Source organism: Zootoca vivipara, chromosome 6, assembly GCF_963506605.1.
Source record: "Zootoca vivipara chromosome 6, rZooViv1.1, whole genome shotgun sequence".
In the NCBI taxonomy this organism is placed as follows: domain Eukaryota; kingdom Metazoa; phylum Chordata; class Lepidosauria; order Squamata; family Lacertidae; genus Zootoca; species Zootoca vivipara.
In genome coordinates this window covers 19,735,558-19,753,759 of record NC_083281.1, presented here as the reverse complement: position 1 = coordinate 19,753,759, position 18,202 = coordinate 19,735,558, and the positions used below count along the sequence as shown (strand labels likewise).

Sequence of the window (18,202 nt, the reverse complement as noted above, 5' to 3'; positions counted from 1 at the left end):
AGGTAAACGGCGTTTCCGTGCGCTCTGGTTTCCGTCACGGTGTTCCGTTGCGCCAGAAGCGGTTTAGTCCTGCTGCGTACATGACCCAGAAAGCTGTCTGTGGACAGACGCCAGCTCCCTTCAGCCTAAAAGCGAGATGAGCGCCGCAACCCCATAGTTGCCTTTGGCTGGATGTAACTTTTTACCTTTATCTTTTTACTTTTACCTACCAGGGATCATAACTGCGTGCAAGGTGCCCATGCTGGCTGGGGCAGATGGAAGCTGCAGGACAAAGCATCCAAGAGCCCCCAGGCATGAGGATGGAGGGATTGTGCCAAAGACTTCACAGGAAAGAGGGGCTTCAAGGAACGGCTTGGAGGAGCTGAGAGGAGAGGCCTCCTGCAGCATCATTTCCCCATCCAGCAGGTGAGGAGCTGCAGGACCACGGACAGTTCCAAACAGGCAACTTGCTCAGCAGAAGCTGAGAGCACAGAAGCCTCGGAGCTCTCTCTTCTCTCTCTCCTAGGTTCTGGGGCCGGGCCCTGGCAAATCCTTAAAGGACAAACCACTGAGAAGCTTCATTTGTGTCATGAACTGGCAGAACAACAGGAAGGAGAAAGAGGATCCGGGTGTAGCCGGGACTGGGGCACAAGGGGGCAAGCTGGGGATGGGGAAGGAGATGTTGGTATAGAAGCACTCACGGGATGACGAAGAATGGCGAGGGGATGGGGGACAGTGCACAGGACCCAGAGCCAGAGCGGACCCTGTCTCCATGAACACAAAGGGCTCCGAGGCATAGGGAGAAGTGGGTGGGGCGCTCTACGAGGCTGGGGCAGGCAAGGACCCACAGGCCAGCTCACCAGCTGACCAATGCAGCTTGCTAGCTCTGGGAGGAAGCCTTGATGGATTCTAGGCCATGGGATGCAGGTGTTTTGAGGATGCAACAAGGAAGCAGCAAGGGGGAAAGGATACAGCAATGGAAAGATCGGTGGGTCAAGCCCATGGTGGTCCTGGAATGTAGGAAGGTAAGAAGAAGCCTGCTGGATTAGGCCAATGGCCCATCTAGTCCAGCATCCTGTTCTCACAGCGGCCAACTAGATGCCTGTGGGATCTGAGCACAAGAGCCCTCTCCCCTCCTGTGGTTTCCAGCAACTGGGATTCAGAAGCATTGCTTCCTCCAAATATGGAAGCAGAGCATCGCTGTTTGTGGCTCGTAGCCATCAATAGTCTTATTCTCCTCTGTGAATTTGTCCAATCCTCTTTTGAAGCCATCCAAGCCGGTGGCCGTTGCTACGTCTCTCGAAAGCAAACTCTATGCTCTGACTCTGCGCTGGTGTGAAGGCTTCCTTTTCTCTCTCCTGAATCTTCCCAACATTCAGGTGTCCACAAGTTCTGGGAGTTACGAGAGAGAGAGAGAGATAAACTTTTCCACACTCGCTTTTCTCCATTCCGTGCATCGTTCCACGGATTTCTATCCTGTCACATGGGACGGAAGGACAAAGGGACTTGCTGCCGGATCCGAGAGCGGTCAGGAAACCAGGAGAGGGATTTAAGGGCCTGCATCCCATGGTCAGAGCAACGGAAAAAGACAAATCGTTCTGGCAACAACAGTGCTGGCAGAGGAAGGGAAGACTCCAAAGGGGGGGAGGATTAGCCTTGTTCGTATCCAAGCAGAGTCCAGCAAACAGCTTCCACTACACAGAGAGGAGCTATGGTGCTCCCTCTGAGGTTGCACATGGAGGGCTGCCCCCCCACAGCAGTGCTTTCTGTCAGCCAGCTGCTGGCACAACATCTGTATCCCCCTCACCCTCCCTATACATAGCCCCCTCCCCACGCACACCAGCGGCCAAATCAGATTGCTTCCAAATAAACCCGAATTAGTCTCTCACACACAAAAAAACAAAAGCCCTCGAGCTGGAGACAGGGGGCTGTGGAAAGGAAGCCGCCACACCTGGCCAAGGAGCCAAACGAGGTTAACACCTCCGCTCCCCCTCTGCGCAGAATCCTCTAACTCAATTGATCCAGTTTGCTCGCCTTTTCGCTCCTGCCTCTTCGCATCTGCTCTGGCTGCGGGCAAAATTAGGTTCCCTTTGAATCAGCAACCCAGGAAAAGTGTGTTGCCAGGCCAGTGCACTGCACCCAGAAATAGAGAGGTCTAGTGGGAAGGGAGCCCATCTAGGGGAAGGAAAACTCTGATCCTAAACCTCCACTGCCTTGTGTGATATCTTTGAGGCAAGAAAAGGCTCAGGAGCGAACCCTACACAAATCCGGAGTGGGGTCCAAAAGAGGGGTTGGTGGCACCTTGAATGCCTCCTTCCGGCAACACCTGCAGCCAAGATGACGCCAAACGTCTTACTCTGATTTCCTATGGACCACATTAGTGGGGCCGAGAGGGGGGTCATGTCATCTGGGCAGCCCAGGACCCCCATACACGCTGCCCAGGCTTGTGCCCCAGGGAGGTCACTTTGGTGCTGCAAACACAGCGGTTTGACTTCACCCCCGGAGGCACACTCCATGGTTTCTCGAGACAGACAGATGCCAACAAGAAGTGGTGTACAAAAGTGAGTGGAAGGTGTGTGTGTGTTGTTCTGAGCTCTGTTTCAAGCCAGGAGAAAGGAAGGACAGCATCAGCCCCCCTGCCCCAAACCTGGTTCCCTACCAAATGGCACCTCCAGGTAGGGCTTGGGAGAAAGCCCTCTCTGAAGCCCTGGAGAGATGCTGAAAGTCAGCGTAGGCAAGGCTGAACTAGATAGACCAAGGACCTGACTCAGGGTAAAGTAGCTTCCTATGGAGAAGCAGAGCAACCTCGTATGATACAGGTTCTTGTGTTAATTACAGGAAGGCAGCCAGCAGCAGTAGGCTGTTGCCTTTATGCCCTGCTGGAGATCTCCTGCAGCATTTGGACTCCCCCTTGTTGGAAAAAAGAGCTTGCACTGTCTTAGAGCTGATCCAGCAAGACCAGGGGTCAGCAACCTTTTTCAGCCGTGGGCCGGTCCACCGTCCCTCAGATCATTTGGTGGGCCGGACTATTTTTTTGGGGGGGGGGGAATAATGAACGAATTCCTATGCCCCACAAATAACCCAGAGATGCATTTTAAATAAAAGGACACATTCTACTCACGTAAAAACATGCTGATTCCCGTGGGCCGGATTGAGAAGGCAATTGGGCCGCATCCGGCCCCTGAGCCTTAGATTGCCTACCCCTGCGCAAGACAATTCGTTGCCTTCATAAATGACTTAATTGAAGGCCACACCCACACTTCACCGATCTGTGGCTGGAGCAGGAGATGAAGCTCTCAGCATGGGAGGTAACAGCTAGGGATGTGGAAATGGCCAAGATCCACTTATTAGTCCCATGCCCAAAACAAAAATGCACCTAGCAAATATGATCTGTAGTCACTGTTGTTTTCAGTCCTCAAAAGATAAGCAAATGATCGCTCTCCCCTCCACTTCATTTGCATTCTGTTTCCTTTGCATGGACATGAATGGGGGGGGGGAGATAACGTAATGAAAACATCATTAAGCATGTAGTTAATTACGTGAAGTTCCACCACAGAGGACAGCAAGGCAAACAACATCCCCCCCCCCCGGCAGCAGGACAGCAACAAATGCAGAGTGGATCAGAAATCAGTCCTTTCCTTATACCCCTAGCTATGGCTGATTTGAAACAGAGGCAGAGGGAAAGGGAGCCTCTCTTTCCAACTCTGGAAAAAGTACTCTGCACATCCTCAGAGATCATTTGACTTTTTACCTCTCACCTGGAGTTGGGGGTGGGGAATACCCGTTCTGACGTGGCTAAAAAAAACCCAACAACAACGAACAGGTTGCAATGCTAGAATTTTGGAAAGATGAAAACATAAATCACGAGGGAAGTGTCATCCTGGCTCAATTTAAACCTTGAATTGACTCCCGTAGCCTGTTTTGGAAAAGAGAAAAGCAAAGTAATCTACACACACACCCTGCCAGTCCCAAGTTTGTCCCAATCAGTGAGTCAAATGCAGAGGAGAGACGGCAGGCTGCTCTCAGGCTATGGTGCAGTCAAGCCCTGGGTCAACAGCTGCTGAACTGTCTCCAGCCTTTCCCCTCCCAAGATAAATGGCAGGGTTTTAAAAGCTGGGTGGTCGTTTTTAAGCAGGGTGGGGCAGGTAAAGAGAAGGGGGCTGGACAGGCAAGCTGGAATCTAATGGGAGGAGGGTGAGCCAGGCTGGGGATCTCTGGAAAGAGAGGGACCCCTGGGAAGAGAAACGATCAGGCCTACTCGGTGGTGGCACCCGCCCTGTAGAATGTCTTCCCATCAGATGTCAACTATCTGGCTTTTAGAAGACATCTGAAGGCAGCCCTGTTTAGGGAAGTTTTTAATGTTTGATGTTTTATTGTGTTTTTAATACTCTGTTGGGAGCCACCCAGAGTGGCTGGGGAAACCCAGCCAGATGGGTGGTGTATAAATAATAAATTATTATTTATTATTATTATTAATCATAATCAACAACATCATCGTCTCTGCCAAGTTTTGATGGACAGCGTTTGGAAACAGCTCCTTGAGGAGAAGGGGCAAGAACATGCCTCTATTGAGAGGGCTTTAAAATGAAGTGAAACTGCGTGACTAGCTGAGGATGCAGAAGGTAGGAGGAAGGCCAAATCCTGACCTCTGCCAGCCACACCAAAGAGGCTAGCAGAGTGCCCGATCTGCCCTATAAGGTAGATTTAATTGATTATGTGCATCAGCAAGGAGTGCACAACTGAATTTTCTCCCAGAGCGTCTTAGTCCTTCAATAGTTTCCCTAGCAAGGTTTTCCAGTAGCGTGAAAAAACAAATAAATATTTCTTCCAGTGTGGATCTGTGGCTGTGCTGCTACCAGGTGAGGCTGAGCCAGATCAAAGGACATGGGGTTGTACCTCACACTAGCCCTACTGTAAGGAGACCCAGTCAAATTAATGAACGTGGCTAAGGTGCATTAATTTGAATAGGACTTCTCTGAGCAAAATAAAAAAAATTCCTTCCAGTAGCACCTTAGAGACCAACTAGGTTTGTTATTGGTATGAGCTTTCTCTGAGCAAGTCTCTCTCTCTCTCTCTCTAGCCTACTTTGCAGGGATGTTAGGAAGATGAAATGAGCAAACACCATTTACGTAGCACAGGATTGGACTCTGATTTTAAAAGCTACAGATTAAACCACATGCAGATTTGGGGGGACCTGTTGGAAACGTGCCGAGGAACGTCTCCTAGATCCTTCATGTGCTTGTGGGGCTTGTGGGGCACAGATGTATTGCAGGGTCTGTTCCCCTGCTCACACACTTCCCCTCAGCTGTCACGAGCGAGGCTGTGCAACAAGGGCAGCCATCGGCTGGGGATTGATAAATTGCTGTTTAAAATATTACCATATGCCACTTCTGATAATTAGCCCACAGCCCCAGGAGACAGCAGTAATGAGTGCTCTCAAGAAATAATTAGCCGGATCCGTCGGCTTCACCGGTGCCTGCCCTCAAAATGTCAAGACTTGCAAGATGCATGGATAGTGTCGTGACATTGCTTAGCCACTTGGTGGCGCTGGACTTGCTTGGGTCACTGTGAAAATCAGGAGCTTTTTATTCTTCCCAGGAAGAGATACTGCATTTTTTGCTCCATAAGACACACTTTTTTCCCTCCAAAAAAGTAAGGGGAAATGTCTGTGCATCTTATGGAGCGAATGTGTGGTCCCTGGAGCCGAATTGCTCAGGGGCAAAAAGCAGATCATGCTTTTTTTTTTATAAAGAGCTAAAGGCTAACAAGAGAGCAAGAGGGAATTGAAAAAAAGCCGCTCAGCAGTGGATTGCAAGAGATCTCGGAGGGAGACAAGGGAAGCTAGCTCCCTTCCGGGCCACGCCCCCTTGCCCAGGCCTTCATTGTTGAATGTTCTGCTCTGGAGGCTGCAACATGTGACTGGCTGATTGGATTATCTGGCTGATTAGATTATCAGAAGCTGCAGAACTGTGAGTTGAACAGGATTTTTTTCCCTTTGCAAAGTAAACTCAACAACTTTGAGCTGATCCTTTAAAAAATGGGGCTTTTCCTCTTTGCAAAAGAAGCTGCAGAACTGTGAGCTGATCCCCCCAAAAACGGGGCTTTCCCCCTTTGAAAACTAAGTGTGTCTTATGGTCAGATGCGTCTTATGGAGCGAAAAATATGGTAATTAACATTCACACTTAGCTTTGTGGTAGGCTCCTTCTCTGAGCCGGAAACTGTGACCTTCCAGATGTTGCTAGACCTCAGCTTGCATCACCCCTGACCATTAGTCATGCTAGCTGAGGCTGATGGGAGATGGAATCTGTAGTGCCCCAGGCTCCCCACCCCTGGCTCCAACCCTTGTGCGACATGGTGTAAGAAGTCAAGTTTTAGACCCATAAACTCCTAACAAGGAAACCAAAACGGTACAGCTCCCTGCACCGGAAATGTTCTGATGTAACAATCCTGCAAGGTGGCATGAATGGAGGGGGAAATTGGCTTGCTTCTGCCTGGCCGCAAAACTCCACAAAGAGGGAAGAACTGTGCAAGCAAGCTCACTCCCTTCCCTTCCCCAAAAGGTGGCACAAGCGAACTATTTTGAAAATTGGATGCCTCGAGGATTTTCTGCAAAATATGTTTGACCAAAATAATAATAAATAAATATTGAACGCCAGGATACCAATGCATAAAAAGTGAAAAGAAAACAAATAAATGCACAACTAATGGAACCACAATGCAATGTGGTGGCTCAGGAAGGGAGGCGGAGCCTGCCCAGAGATTGAAGGAGAAGAATCTTTCAGGTGAAGCGAGGGAGATCAGACAGAATCTAGACTTAATTATGAAAATTGGGGGAAATTCGGCGAATATATGAAAAAACAGTGCCCCACAATAAAACCCTGGATCCATCTATAATAATCTGTATTGATAATAAAGGAGGATACATAATGAAATAATTTGCAAATATAAGGTTTAGTGGTTATGGAAAGCAGATATGAACTGGTTTAATTAAGTAACCCAAGAGGACGACAAGTGGAAGTCTAAGATTTGGATATTATTCAGTGTTAAAAGTATGTATGTTGATTTATTTGTGTTTGTTAGATTATTTATTATAAGTAATTGGTTATTTATGATTTGAACTGAGGTATGTTGTTGGGTTCGGTATCAGTCAAGATTGAAATTTTTCATTTGTTTGTTTTTTTCTGTATGTTTTGATATAAATTTCAACAAAAGTTTATTTTTTTAAAAAAAAGAATCTAGACTTCATTGTCGCTTCACAGTAATTGCCAAATAGAGTCAGACCAGTAAGAGACAGGCAGGTCACATGAGCCATACTCACCTGCAGAATGTGGCCCCCTAAGTGCTGTTCAAAGAGCTCTGTTAGCAGGGTGTTCACATTCCTCCGGCCAGCAGCTGTCAAAAAGAGAGAGAGAGAGAGAACCCGCTATCAGAGAGGTCACACCTTGGACACCTCACCACCCAGTATTTGGCTCCCTGGTCTCCACACTTGATAGGGTGAAGCTGCTGGTGCCATGGCACTGAGACTCATGGTGTGACCAGGAGGGCAGGGATTCAAGAGGCTGAGAACTTGCAAAGTTACAGCTGGGGGGGGGAGCGTGGAATTTGCCAGCCCTGGGAGATCCTTCTTGGACCCCAACAATAATTGCAACACGTATTGCAGGTTTGGCTCCAGCACGGAACTTACCCTCCCCCCTAAAGCTCTCTCTTATCAGCAAGAAATTTGTCCTAAGAGGGTTTAATCCACAAGATACCAGCTACTTCCTGCTTAAGTTTGCAAATGAGAGTGTACTTCTGAACATAAACAGATTCCCTTGCTGCTTCCTGATCACCCACTCCAACATCTTTGAGGTCAGGAAGCCACTTCCAAAAAGAGGGGGAGGAGGAGGAGGAGGAGGAGGAGGAGGAAGAGGAGGAAGAGGAGGAGGAAGAAGAAGAAGAAGCTCTCTTTCATCTTATACAGGCATCCCCAAACTTCGGCCCTCCAGATGTTTTGGACTACAATTCCCATCTTCCCCGACCACTGGTCCTGTTAGCTAGGGATCATGGGAGTTGTAGGCCAAAACATCTGGAGGGCCGCAGTTTGGGGATGCCTGATCTTATATTTGTTAAGTTCAGGGGATAATGCACAGGGACCTCCCACCAAAGTTTCAGTCTCCTCCCCACCTGTCCCCACAATAAACAAATGAAGTGCAAAGATAATCTTTCCCACACATCCACCTCCTCGGTTTTCTAAGGTCTTTCTTTCGCTCAGCAGTGACGAGCGTGAGCATGCTGTGACATCACAGCAGCCCAGCCAGTGGTTGAGGAAAGCTTGTAGACCATCAGCTGTCAAGTGTTTTAATATAAGTAGGTCAATCCTAAACCTCATCCATCTTGCTCAAAGGCAAGAAAGCATCTCAAGCTACTGAACTACGGGGTTAGAGGTCAGCTGCAGAGACCCTCCTCCCCACAGCTTCTTCTGGTCACCAAAGAGCAAATTCTTAAGCCCTGGACATTACAAAAAGAAGAAGAAGAAGAAGAAGAAGAAGAAGAAGAAGAAGAAGAAGAAGAAGAAGAAGAAGAAGAAGAAGAAGAAGAAGGAGGAGGAGGAGGAGGAGGAGGAGGAGGAGGAGGAGGAGGAGGAGGAGGAGGAGGAGGAGGAGGAGGAGGAGGAAGAAGAAGGGAGGGGCAGAAAGGTTGGGATTCTTTTCCAGAAGTAGTTTAAAGGTAGAAGTGAAATGTGAAGAAGAGGAGAGAACCCTCAGACAGAGATCTTTTACAAAAAGAGAGAGTTACAGGTAGGTAGCCGTGTTGGTCTGAGTCAAAGCAAAATAAAAAAATTCCTTCAGTAGCACCTTAAAGACCAACTAAGTTTATATTTTGGTATGAGCTTTCGTGTGCATGCACACTTCTTCAGATACACTATCTGAAGAAGTGTACATGCACACGAAAGCTCATACCAAAATATAAACTTAGTTGGTCTTTAAGGTGCTACTGAAGGAATTTTTTTATTTAAAAAGAGAGAGATTTACCAAGTAATTTGGCAAAACAAAAGCTGTTACTAAGAGGGGGATTTGCATCTCAATTCCGGGAAAATTTTTATACTGGGACATACAAAACAACAACAACAAACTAAGCCTGTCGCTCACATCTCCTCTCTTTACATGCATGTGCATCTATGCACATTGATGTTTGCAGAAACCCCAATGTGGGGTGGTGAGCACACACAAACAAGGGCCAGGCACTCACTCTGGGGGGAGACAAGGACAGAGCCCTGGGGGTGTGGAGGGGGAAGTGTGGAGGGGAGAGAGAGGGACCTGCCATTGTGCTCTGCACATTCCTGGGAGATGGGATTAGAATACTTATCAGCTCCGCATTCACTGCTCCCCAGCAAAGCTGAAAAGCTCACAAGACCCCGGCTTAACCTTCCTTTCAGCCCCTTCACTCCCTTGCAGCGAAGTTCCCTGGCTCAGGGGCCGAAAGAGAGGGGGTGTTGGGGGGTGACTTGCGGACAAGGACAGCCAACTGTGAAGAGCTGGAGATGGCAAGAGGAGAGGCCCTTGAAGAAATCTGTACCAAGCCCAAAAAAGATGGCTTCCGTCCCGCCACCTTTCTGAATTCCTGCCCCCATCCTGGGGCTGTTTTGACACAGGTGGGGAGGAGTTCAAAAAAATGCACCGGGAGTTTGCCTGGGCAGAAACCGGATCACTTGGTGCTTTGAGGTGGAATAGCAAAAGGACACCTTGAATCATAGAATTGTAGAGCCAGCCTGCCAATTAACCCTGGGAGCACACCCAGGGTCCACCAGGAAATATTCCTGTGCCAGCCCTGTTGAAGCCAACGGGGTGGGGTGGGGGGGAGAACTGGGCAAAATGCTGAGCCCCCTCTCCTATTCGTGTCAATGGGGCTGCTGCAGGGGCAGACCCAACTCTTGTCTGTCATATTAATTAATGATCATTAAATTTATTACCTGCCCTTCACCAGCAAAGTCCCAGCGCTTGTTACGACACCTTAAAAAGTGGGGAAATTTCTCCTGATCCTCATCCTGAGGTCACCCCCCCCTTTGCTCCTGGTGGTAAGGCTGTCCCCTGGGATGGAGGAGGGGTAGCATTCTGCCACTGCGTCCAATTTTGCAATTCTGCCCTAATCTTCTATCCCATCTGTCAATGGGATGCCACTGCAAAAGTTGCTGTGGGAAACAGCCGGGCTTCCAGATTTGAGCGTCCAGACTGCTGTGGCAAGGGGATCATTTGCACCCAGTGCCACAATCTTGCCCCGGCTCAGCAAACACTACGGAAAACCCACACCCACCTGTGGGCAGGTGGCTTTGCTTGAAAGGGACACAGATGAAATGGAAAGGCTGTGAGTCTGTGGCAGAACATCTGTTTTGCACGCAGAAGGTGCCAGGTTCAAATTCCAGGTGGAGCTAGGAATAAACCCCTGCCTTAAACCCAGCAGAGCTGCTGCCAGCCAGTGTAGACAATATTGAGCAAAATAGACCATGGGTAGGCAAACTAAGCCCCGGGGGCTGGATCCGGCCCAATCGCCTTCTAAATCTGGCCCGCGGACGGTCCAGGAATCAGCGTGTTTTTACATGAGTAGAATGTGTGCTTTTATTTAAAATGTACCTCTGGGACTGGCCCCCTGCTGAAAAAGTTTGCTGACCCCTGAAATAGATCAACAGTTTGACTCTATAAATTGGCATTCTATATAACCTTTTGGAAACTAGAGTTTGGAGCTCTGACCCCCCCCCCCAACTCCTCAGTTGCACAGTTGGTACAGAATGAGACCCTTACTCTCAGGGTCGTGGGTTCGAGTCCCACATCAGGCAAAATATTCCTGCATTGCAAGGGGTTGGACTAGATTGGCCCCTGTGGTCCCTTGAAGAATTCTACAATTCTTCAAATGCTCAGAGACATCACTTGGCTTCAGTAAAATCCTATTTATACGTCTGGTTCTCATACATACATGTGAAGCCGCCTTGCAGGGAGTCACGCCGTTATTCTTCCGCCAAGCTTATTGGGCACTGCTCTGGCTGGCAGCAGCCCTCCGTGGTCTCTGGCAGGAAACAGACATCCCTATCGCTGCCTACCTCATCCCTTTAACTGCAGATGCCAGGGAAATGGACCTGGGAGGGTTTGGGCTCTAGCACCCAGCTTGCCCTCAACCATGGGAAGCAGGCTGTGGGGTTAAGCCCCAGGTGAAATCTTGCCCCCCCCCAACTCAAATGGTCACCCATTGCATCTCTAAGGCTCTTTTAGTCTGATGCTCGACTAGGCAGACACAGACCCACAATACCATGATCCTGGACTTACTGGGGCAAAAGGAGGGGAGGAAGAGAAACCAATTCTCTTTTGGAGCTCACGTTCAAGGAGAAATACTATTTTTACAAGGAGAAATATTATTATTACAAAGAAAATCTCTCTCTTCCCCCCCCTTTTTTTTTTAAAAAAAGGAAAAATAGCTGCAGCGCCAGGCAGCCCCGGAGATGGCATTTATAATGGCTGTCTCCGTTATCTGTACGAATTTACTTGTAACTAACAAACAGAGAACTCCCTTGACAGACACTCGGAACAATACCAGCACCACTAATTGCCGCAATTTGCTCTGTCATTTTCTTTAATTCCTTCATTTTTCTCTCTTGAAATAACCCCGCAGGTCAGACAGAATGCTCCTATAATTAAAAGCATTTAATGTAAGAATTAGAAAGCTGCTAGGATTATGGGGAAAAGAAGGGTACGGTGTGGTGGGGGGGGAGTGAAAGAGGAATATATGGGGGGGGCAGAAATACACCCCCCCACACACACACAACACACACGATTGCAACATCGCCAGCTTTTAAAGCCATAAAGCAGGGGGAAATGACAACCACAGGCTGCCCAGAAAACACAAACACCTTATATTATTTGATTATTATTAGTGGAAACCTCTGAAAGGCAAAGACAGAGAGAGAAGGTGGGAGCTGCTGGCGTGGTGAACTTGGACTGGGACGACCCAGGTTCGAAATGTGATCAATACACAGTGTGAATCGGCAAGGGAGCAAGACAGCCGACTCTACAGGTGGAAGGAAAAAGCCAGCACATCAGGTCAAAGGTCTCCAACAAGCGGGCTGGGACCCACAAATGGACAGCAACAAAACTGTTGATGTGGCACCCTAATCTGATCAGCTTCCATGAGGACTCCCATGTGGTCAGAGCCAAGGTGGTGTAATGGTTTGGGTCTCAGACTAGGACCTGGGAGAGCAGGGTTCAAATCCCCATGCGGCCGTGTGACCTTGGGCCAGTCATTGTCTCTCAGCCTAACCTCCCTCACAGGATGAAATGGGGAAGGAGGAGATGAACCACGTACACAGCCTTGAGCTCCTTGGAAGAAAAGGCGGTATATGAATGTAATAAGTAACTACTACGGCAGGAGAAAGGCACAGGCCTTTTTCCAATAACACATTTCTGAATACTAGAACTGAGGGGAGAGAGACTTTCTGCAGGCAATGGCTTTCCCCACTTGCTTTGCTCCAGCCTCCAGCCCCTGGAGCCTTTCCCAGACCATGACTTTGAGAGCAGCAGCAGCAGCAGGGAAGAGAGGAGCTCAGGGATAGTTTTCAAAAAAGTAATTTTATAAGTTGTGTGTCCTCGTTTCTCAATTTGATCCTTTTACATGGTTTTGTACATTTTGTGCATTGCGATTTGCTCTTATTTTTGTTGATTATAGATGAGTAATTCTTTATTGTAATTGATAAGTGTAAACGATTTAATTATTATTAGCTGGTGTTTAATTTTACTGTTTATTTTTGGATTCCATTGGATGGAATCGGGACTGGGTCGGGACTGCTGATTCTTTTAGACCTGTCAGCAGCCTTCGATATGGTCGATCATGACCTTTTAGACCACCGCCTTGCCGACGTGGGGATTCAAGGCACAGTCCAACAATGGCTGCGTTCCTTCATCTCAGGTCGGGGACAGAGAGTGGCGCTAGGGAGGGAGTTGTCGCCGCGGCACCCCTTGGTGTGTGGAGTCCCGCAAGGCGCAATCCTTTCCCCAATGCTTTTTAATATCTTTATGCGCCCCCTTGCCCAGATTGTCCGGAGTTTTGGGCTGGGTTGTCATCAATGTGCTGATGACACCCAGATCTATCTGTTGATGGACGGCTGCCCTGCCTTGGCCCCGGACACACTCGCCAGGTGCTTGGAAGCTGTGGCTGGATGGCTACGTGGGAGCCGACTGAAGTTAAATCCTTCGAAGACAGAGGTCCTCTGGCTAGGTCGGGGCGACATGGGGTTGGGGGGCCAACTCCCATCTTTTGCAGGGGCTCAATTGGTACCGGCGCCTTCTGTCAAGAGTTTGGGTGTAACCTTTGACGCCTCCCTTTCCATGGAGGCGCAGGTTGCATCCACAGCAAAGGTGGCATTTTTCCATCTCCGCCGCATCAAGCAGTTGGTCCCTTACCTCTCTCGCCCCGATCTGGCCACAGTGATCCATGCGACGATCACCTCCAGGCTTGACTATTGTAACTCGCTCTACGCAGGGTTGCCCTTAAAGCTGACCCAGAAACTCCAGCGGGTGCAGAATGCCGCGGCGAGGCTCCTTACAGGGTCCCGGCCGCGGGATCACATTCATCCAGTGCTTTACCAGCTGCACTGGCTCCCGGTGGAGTACAGGATCAGGTTTAAGGTGCTGGTTTTGACCTTTAAAGCCCTATGCGACTTGGGACCCTCGTACCTACGGGACCGCCTCTCCTGGTATGCCCCGCAGAGGACCTTAAGGTCCACAAACAATAATATTCTGGAGATCCCGAGTCATAAGATGTCTAGATTGGCCTCTACTAGAGCCAGGGCCTTTTCAGTACTGGCCCCAACCTGGTGGAACGCTCTTTCCCAGGAGACCAGGGCCCTGCGAGATTTGTCATCTTTCCGCAGGGCCTGCAAGACAGAGCTGTTCCGCCTGGCCTTTGGGTTAGACTCAGCCTGACCCCTGTGTTTTTCTCCCTCATGGCTTGGATTTATGGCCTACTTGAAATGAGGCTGCACTTTAAATTTTAATACTGTATTTTAATCTGTATTTTAACTAATTGTTTTTATGTTTTATTGTGGTTCTGTTGGTGTCAGCCACTTATGGCCTACTTGAAATGAGGCTGCACTTTAAATTTTAATACTGTATTTTAATCTGTATTTTAATTAATTGTTTTTATGTTTTATTGTGGTTCTGTTGGTGTCAGCCGCCCTGAGCCCGGTTTTTGACTGGGGAGGGCGGGGTATAAATAAAAATTTATTATTATTATTATTATTATTCAGTATTGCTTTGTTTGATATAAGTTGTTTGTTTTAACGTTGTTGTGACTTTTTATATTGGATCAGATTGGTACTATTAATGTTTAATTATTTATTTTTATGTGTGTTGGAAGCCACCCAGTGTGACTAGGGCAACCCAGCAAGATGGGCGGGGTATTATTATTATTAATAACAATAACAATAACTATTATTATTATTTATACTATACTACAGCTGTGCCTCTGCTGAGAGAGCTTTCTATTTTACAAACTATTTCTATGGCTTTTGAGACCTCTCTTCAAATTTATTGCATTTATCTCCCAACTTTCTCTCCAAGGAGCTCAAGGTAGCGGTACATATTTCTCCTTCCCCTTCTCCACACTTATTCCTCACAACAGCCCTGTGAGGTAGGCTGGGCTGAGAGGCAGTGAATGGCACAAGGTCTCAGCCAGTGAGCTTCATGCCCAAGTTTGGGGGGGGGCAGGATTCGAACCCTGGTCTCCCGGCTCCAGGTCTGATCCTCTAACCCAGGGGTAGGCAACCTCAGGCCCGTGGGCCGGATGCGGCCCAATTGCCATCTCAATCTGGCCCACGGACGGTCCGGGAATCAGCGTGTTTTTACATGAGTAGAATGTGTCCTTTTATTTAAAATGCATCTCTGGGGTTTTTGTGGGGCATAGGAATTCGTTCATTTTTTTTTTCTTTTCAAAATATAGTCCGGCCTACCACATGGTCTGAGGGATGGTGGACCGGCTCACGGCCCAAAAAGGATGCTGACCCCTGCTCTAACCGCTGCACCAACACCGGCTCTCTATGAATGAAATGAAAGTATGCTGAACAAAATTAATGAATGGAAGTATGCTGAGAACTAGAATGCTGAAATGTCCATTGCGGTGGGACAGCTGAAGGCCGGTGGGTCAGGAAGTTGCTGTAAGAGTCTGCAAGATGTGAGACTTGGAGGGAGCGGGGATGCCACATCAACTTCTCCCTGAATCTAGGGTCTGGGGGCAAAGAACAGGAGTCATTTCCAGGTCTCTCTGCACAGTTGCCAACTCCTAATGCCACAAGCACCCCCTGGTTGACACACTCCTTCGTCCTTTTTTAGAATACAGTCCAGGCCCACTCTGCTTTTTTGAAGCTCCTGTTCTGGAGATCTACGAGGGGAGAATGCTGTGCTGAACTCTGTGGTGGGGCAGATTTTCAGCGCACGAAGGAGGGCATTGTAGCTGTTTCTGCCCTGAGCGGGAGGGAACAGCTGCAAACACCTCTAGGAAAGGCAGCAGCAGCTGGAATAAAGTAAGTGAGTAGAAGGAAGGATGGAAATATGTGAGAAGGTGGAAGAAGAATGGCAGCCGAGAGGACAGGAGGAGGGCAGCTGCTGATGGAGGGCTGAGAAAGAAGTTGAAGCAAGGGAGAGAGGGGCAAAAGAGACTGGGCAGAGAAAGAGAAGGCAGAAATTCAGGAGAGAGGAAAGCAAAGACTAGACAAGGTGACAGAGGACAAAAAGGGCAGGAAGGAAGAGAGAGAGAAAGAAAGGTACCAGCAGATGACAGAGGAAGGAAGGAGGCGGAGAAAATCGTTTTGGATGCCATTTGTGCTTTTTAGTGTAAAACACAAAATATAATGGTGATTACCGTAAAACATGTTGGATAAGGGATGGGTAGAGAAAGGGACTTGACATTTCCAAGGGAATTTTAAACACCCGAGAGATGGGTCATTCATGTGCCCATTTCACAGACAGAGAATAACAAAGGCCTAGGAGTGACTTGGCCTGAGAGAGTTTGTGGCTCTTGCTAGATTTGAATCCAGGACAGTGATGTAAACCTCATCCTCACCAAGGTCATCAATCCATACCGTTTTTCAGGCGGCACGTGAAGGATCAGACAACAGAATACCGTAGTCCTTCAAGTAACCAGCTCCCCTGAATATAGAAAAGTAGCACGTCACAGAGAGGGATACTCATGTTGTGTATTGAGTCAAAGGATTTTATATCTGTATTATTATTGTCTGTATTTGCATTAGGATAAAGTAACTGCCTTTTGGTCCCAGAGGGTACAGCTACTATTGGTTCATTTAAGCTGCTGTATTTGGATCCTCTGTCTTATTGGTTTCCTCCAAAAGGCAGCACTGTGATTGCGTGATATTGTTCCCTCCAAAATGTATCCCTTCCTAGCTAGTCCCCTGTCCCTATAAATGTAGCTTTCCTCTCCTCAGTCTTCAGTCTTGTTCACTTTAATAAAGAGCTGTTACTAGAGAACTGTCTCCAGCATGTTATGTCAAAAGAGCTGAAATCAAAAACCCCACGTCACAACAACTGGCGACGAAGGTGGGATCCGGAATGCTGAGGAGCGGTTAAACACAGCCCTGCCTCAGAGTCCGGATTGCAACTGAGAACAAGACTCACTGGCCAGCTGAGAAGACGACCCTGCCCGCTAGGACAATGGAGAGTCCAAGGGTATTGGAGCCCTTCCAGCCATCAGAGCCCCACACGTGGGAAGACTACGTTGAACGCTTCGAGTTCTTTGCAGTGGCTCAAGGGATCACCGATGCCAGCAAAAGAAGGGCCACATTCCTGAGCTACTGTGGGCCCGAGACCTTCAAGCTGGCCAAGGCATTGCTTGCTCCAGCGAAGCTGAGTGAAACATCTCTCAAAGATATTCTTGCCTGCCTAACGAGCCACTTGGCGCCTACTGAGACCAAGATGGCCCGGCGGATGGAGTTCCATAAGAGGCAGCAGCGTGCTGGGGAGTCTGTATCCACATTTCTGGCTGAGCTCCGGAAGCTCGCTCAGCACTGCGGCTTCCAAAATCTGGAAGAGACTCTCCTGGATCGGTTTATTGGGGGTCTGAGCAGCAAGAAAGCCAGAAGACGCATCGTGGCTAAAGAAGAGGTTACCCTTGCTTCAGCCTTGAAGGAGGCCACCGCCACGGAGAATTATGAAAGAGAGGAGCTTGATGCCAGTCGCAAGGCCACTAAGCCACAGATAGAAGTTGCGCATGCCATGGACGAGCTAGAGGCTACTCCGAGCCAGAGCCCAGTCCGTGGGGTCGAGTCGGTGCGTCAGGCCTGCACAGTGCACAAAGATCGCCGAGGCAGTTGCCCAGGTTGTGGCGGAAACCATGAGCGGAAGAGTTGTCGTTTCAGGGATGCTGTGTGCCGGACGTGTGGAAAGACTGGTCACATTGCCAGGGTCTGTAGATCGGCGGCGTCGGGAGCAACAGGAGCACCTAGACTGGAGCATCGCAGACCGCCCACAGCAACTCGTTTTCTAAAGGACTGCCACTACGTAACGGAGATCAACGGGAGGGCCGTGCAGTTTCCAGCGCAAGGCAAGGCACACGTCAAGGTGAAGATTGAGGGTCAGCAGTGCGACATGGAGGTGGACTCCGGATCTGCATTCACCATCGTGTCGGACCAGACCGCGAAGACATTCTTCCCCAGGGGTAAGTTGCCCCCTCTGGAGCCCTTCCCGGCAACCTTGCAGTCATACTCAGCGGGCCGCATCCATGTTATGGGAATGTGTGCCGTGAGAGTACAGTTCCGGGACAAACAGGCTGTACTCAAACTGGTGATTGCGAAGGGCAGTCGCCCCAGTCTCCTGGGCACTGACTGGTTCCCCGCCCTGGGACTGAGTATATCAGGGCTTAATTCAATACAAACCTGCCCTGAGATGAGCGAGGCATTATGCAAGGAATTTGCTGGTCTCTTTAATGGAAAACTGGGTTGTTATAAAGGGCCCCCAGTTGACTTCGAGTTGGACCCCGGGGTGGCCCCAATCCGACTCAAACCAAGGCGAGTGCCATTTGCACTGCAACCCAAGATCGAGGCAGAGCTGGATAAATTGGTCAAGCAGGGAGTTCTCTCACCCGTGGACTCTGCTAAGTGGGAGACTCCAATCGTCACACCCCTTAAAGCAAATGGGGAAGTCAGGATCTGTGCAGATTACAAATGTACTATCAATAAGGCACTCAGGGGAAACTC

At 49.0% G+C, this 18,202-nt stretch overlaps 1 protein-coding gene across 1 annotated transcript in view; it reads right to left on the bottom strand.

The window, feature by feature from the left end:
- Positions 1–18,202, bottom strand: part of NPAS1 (neuronal PAS domain protein 1) — a 71,832-nt gene that overhangs the window by 34,724 nt on the left and 18,906 nt on the right. The window contains exon 3 of the mRNA XM_035120195.2: positions 7,298–7,371. Coding sequence (XP_034976086.2) covers positions 7,298–7,371 — 74 coding nt within the window. The remainder of the gene's footprint in view (positions 1–7,297; positions 7,372–18,202) is intronic.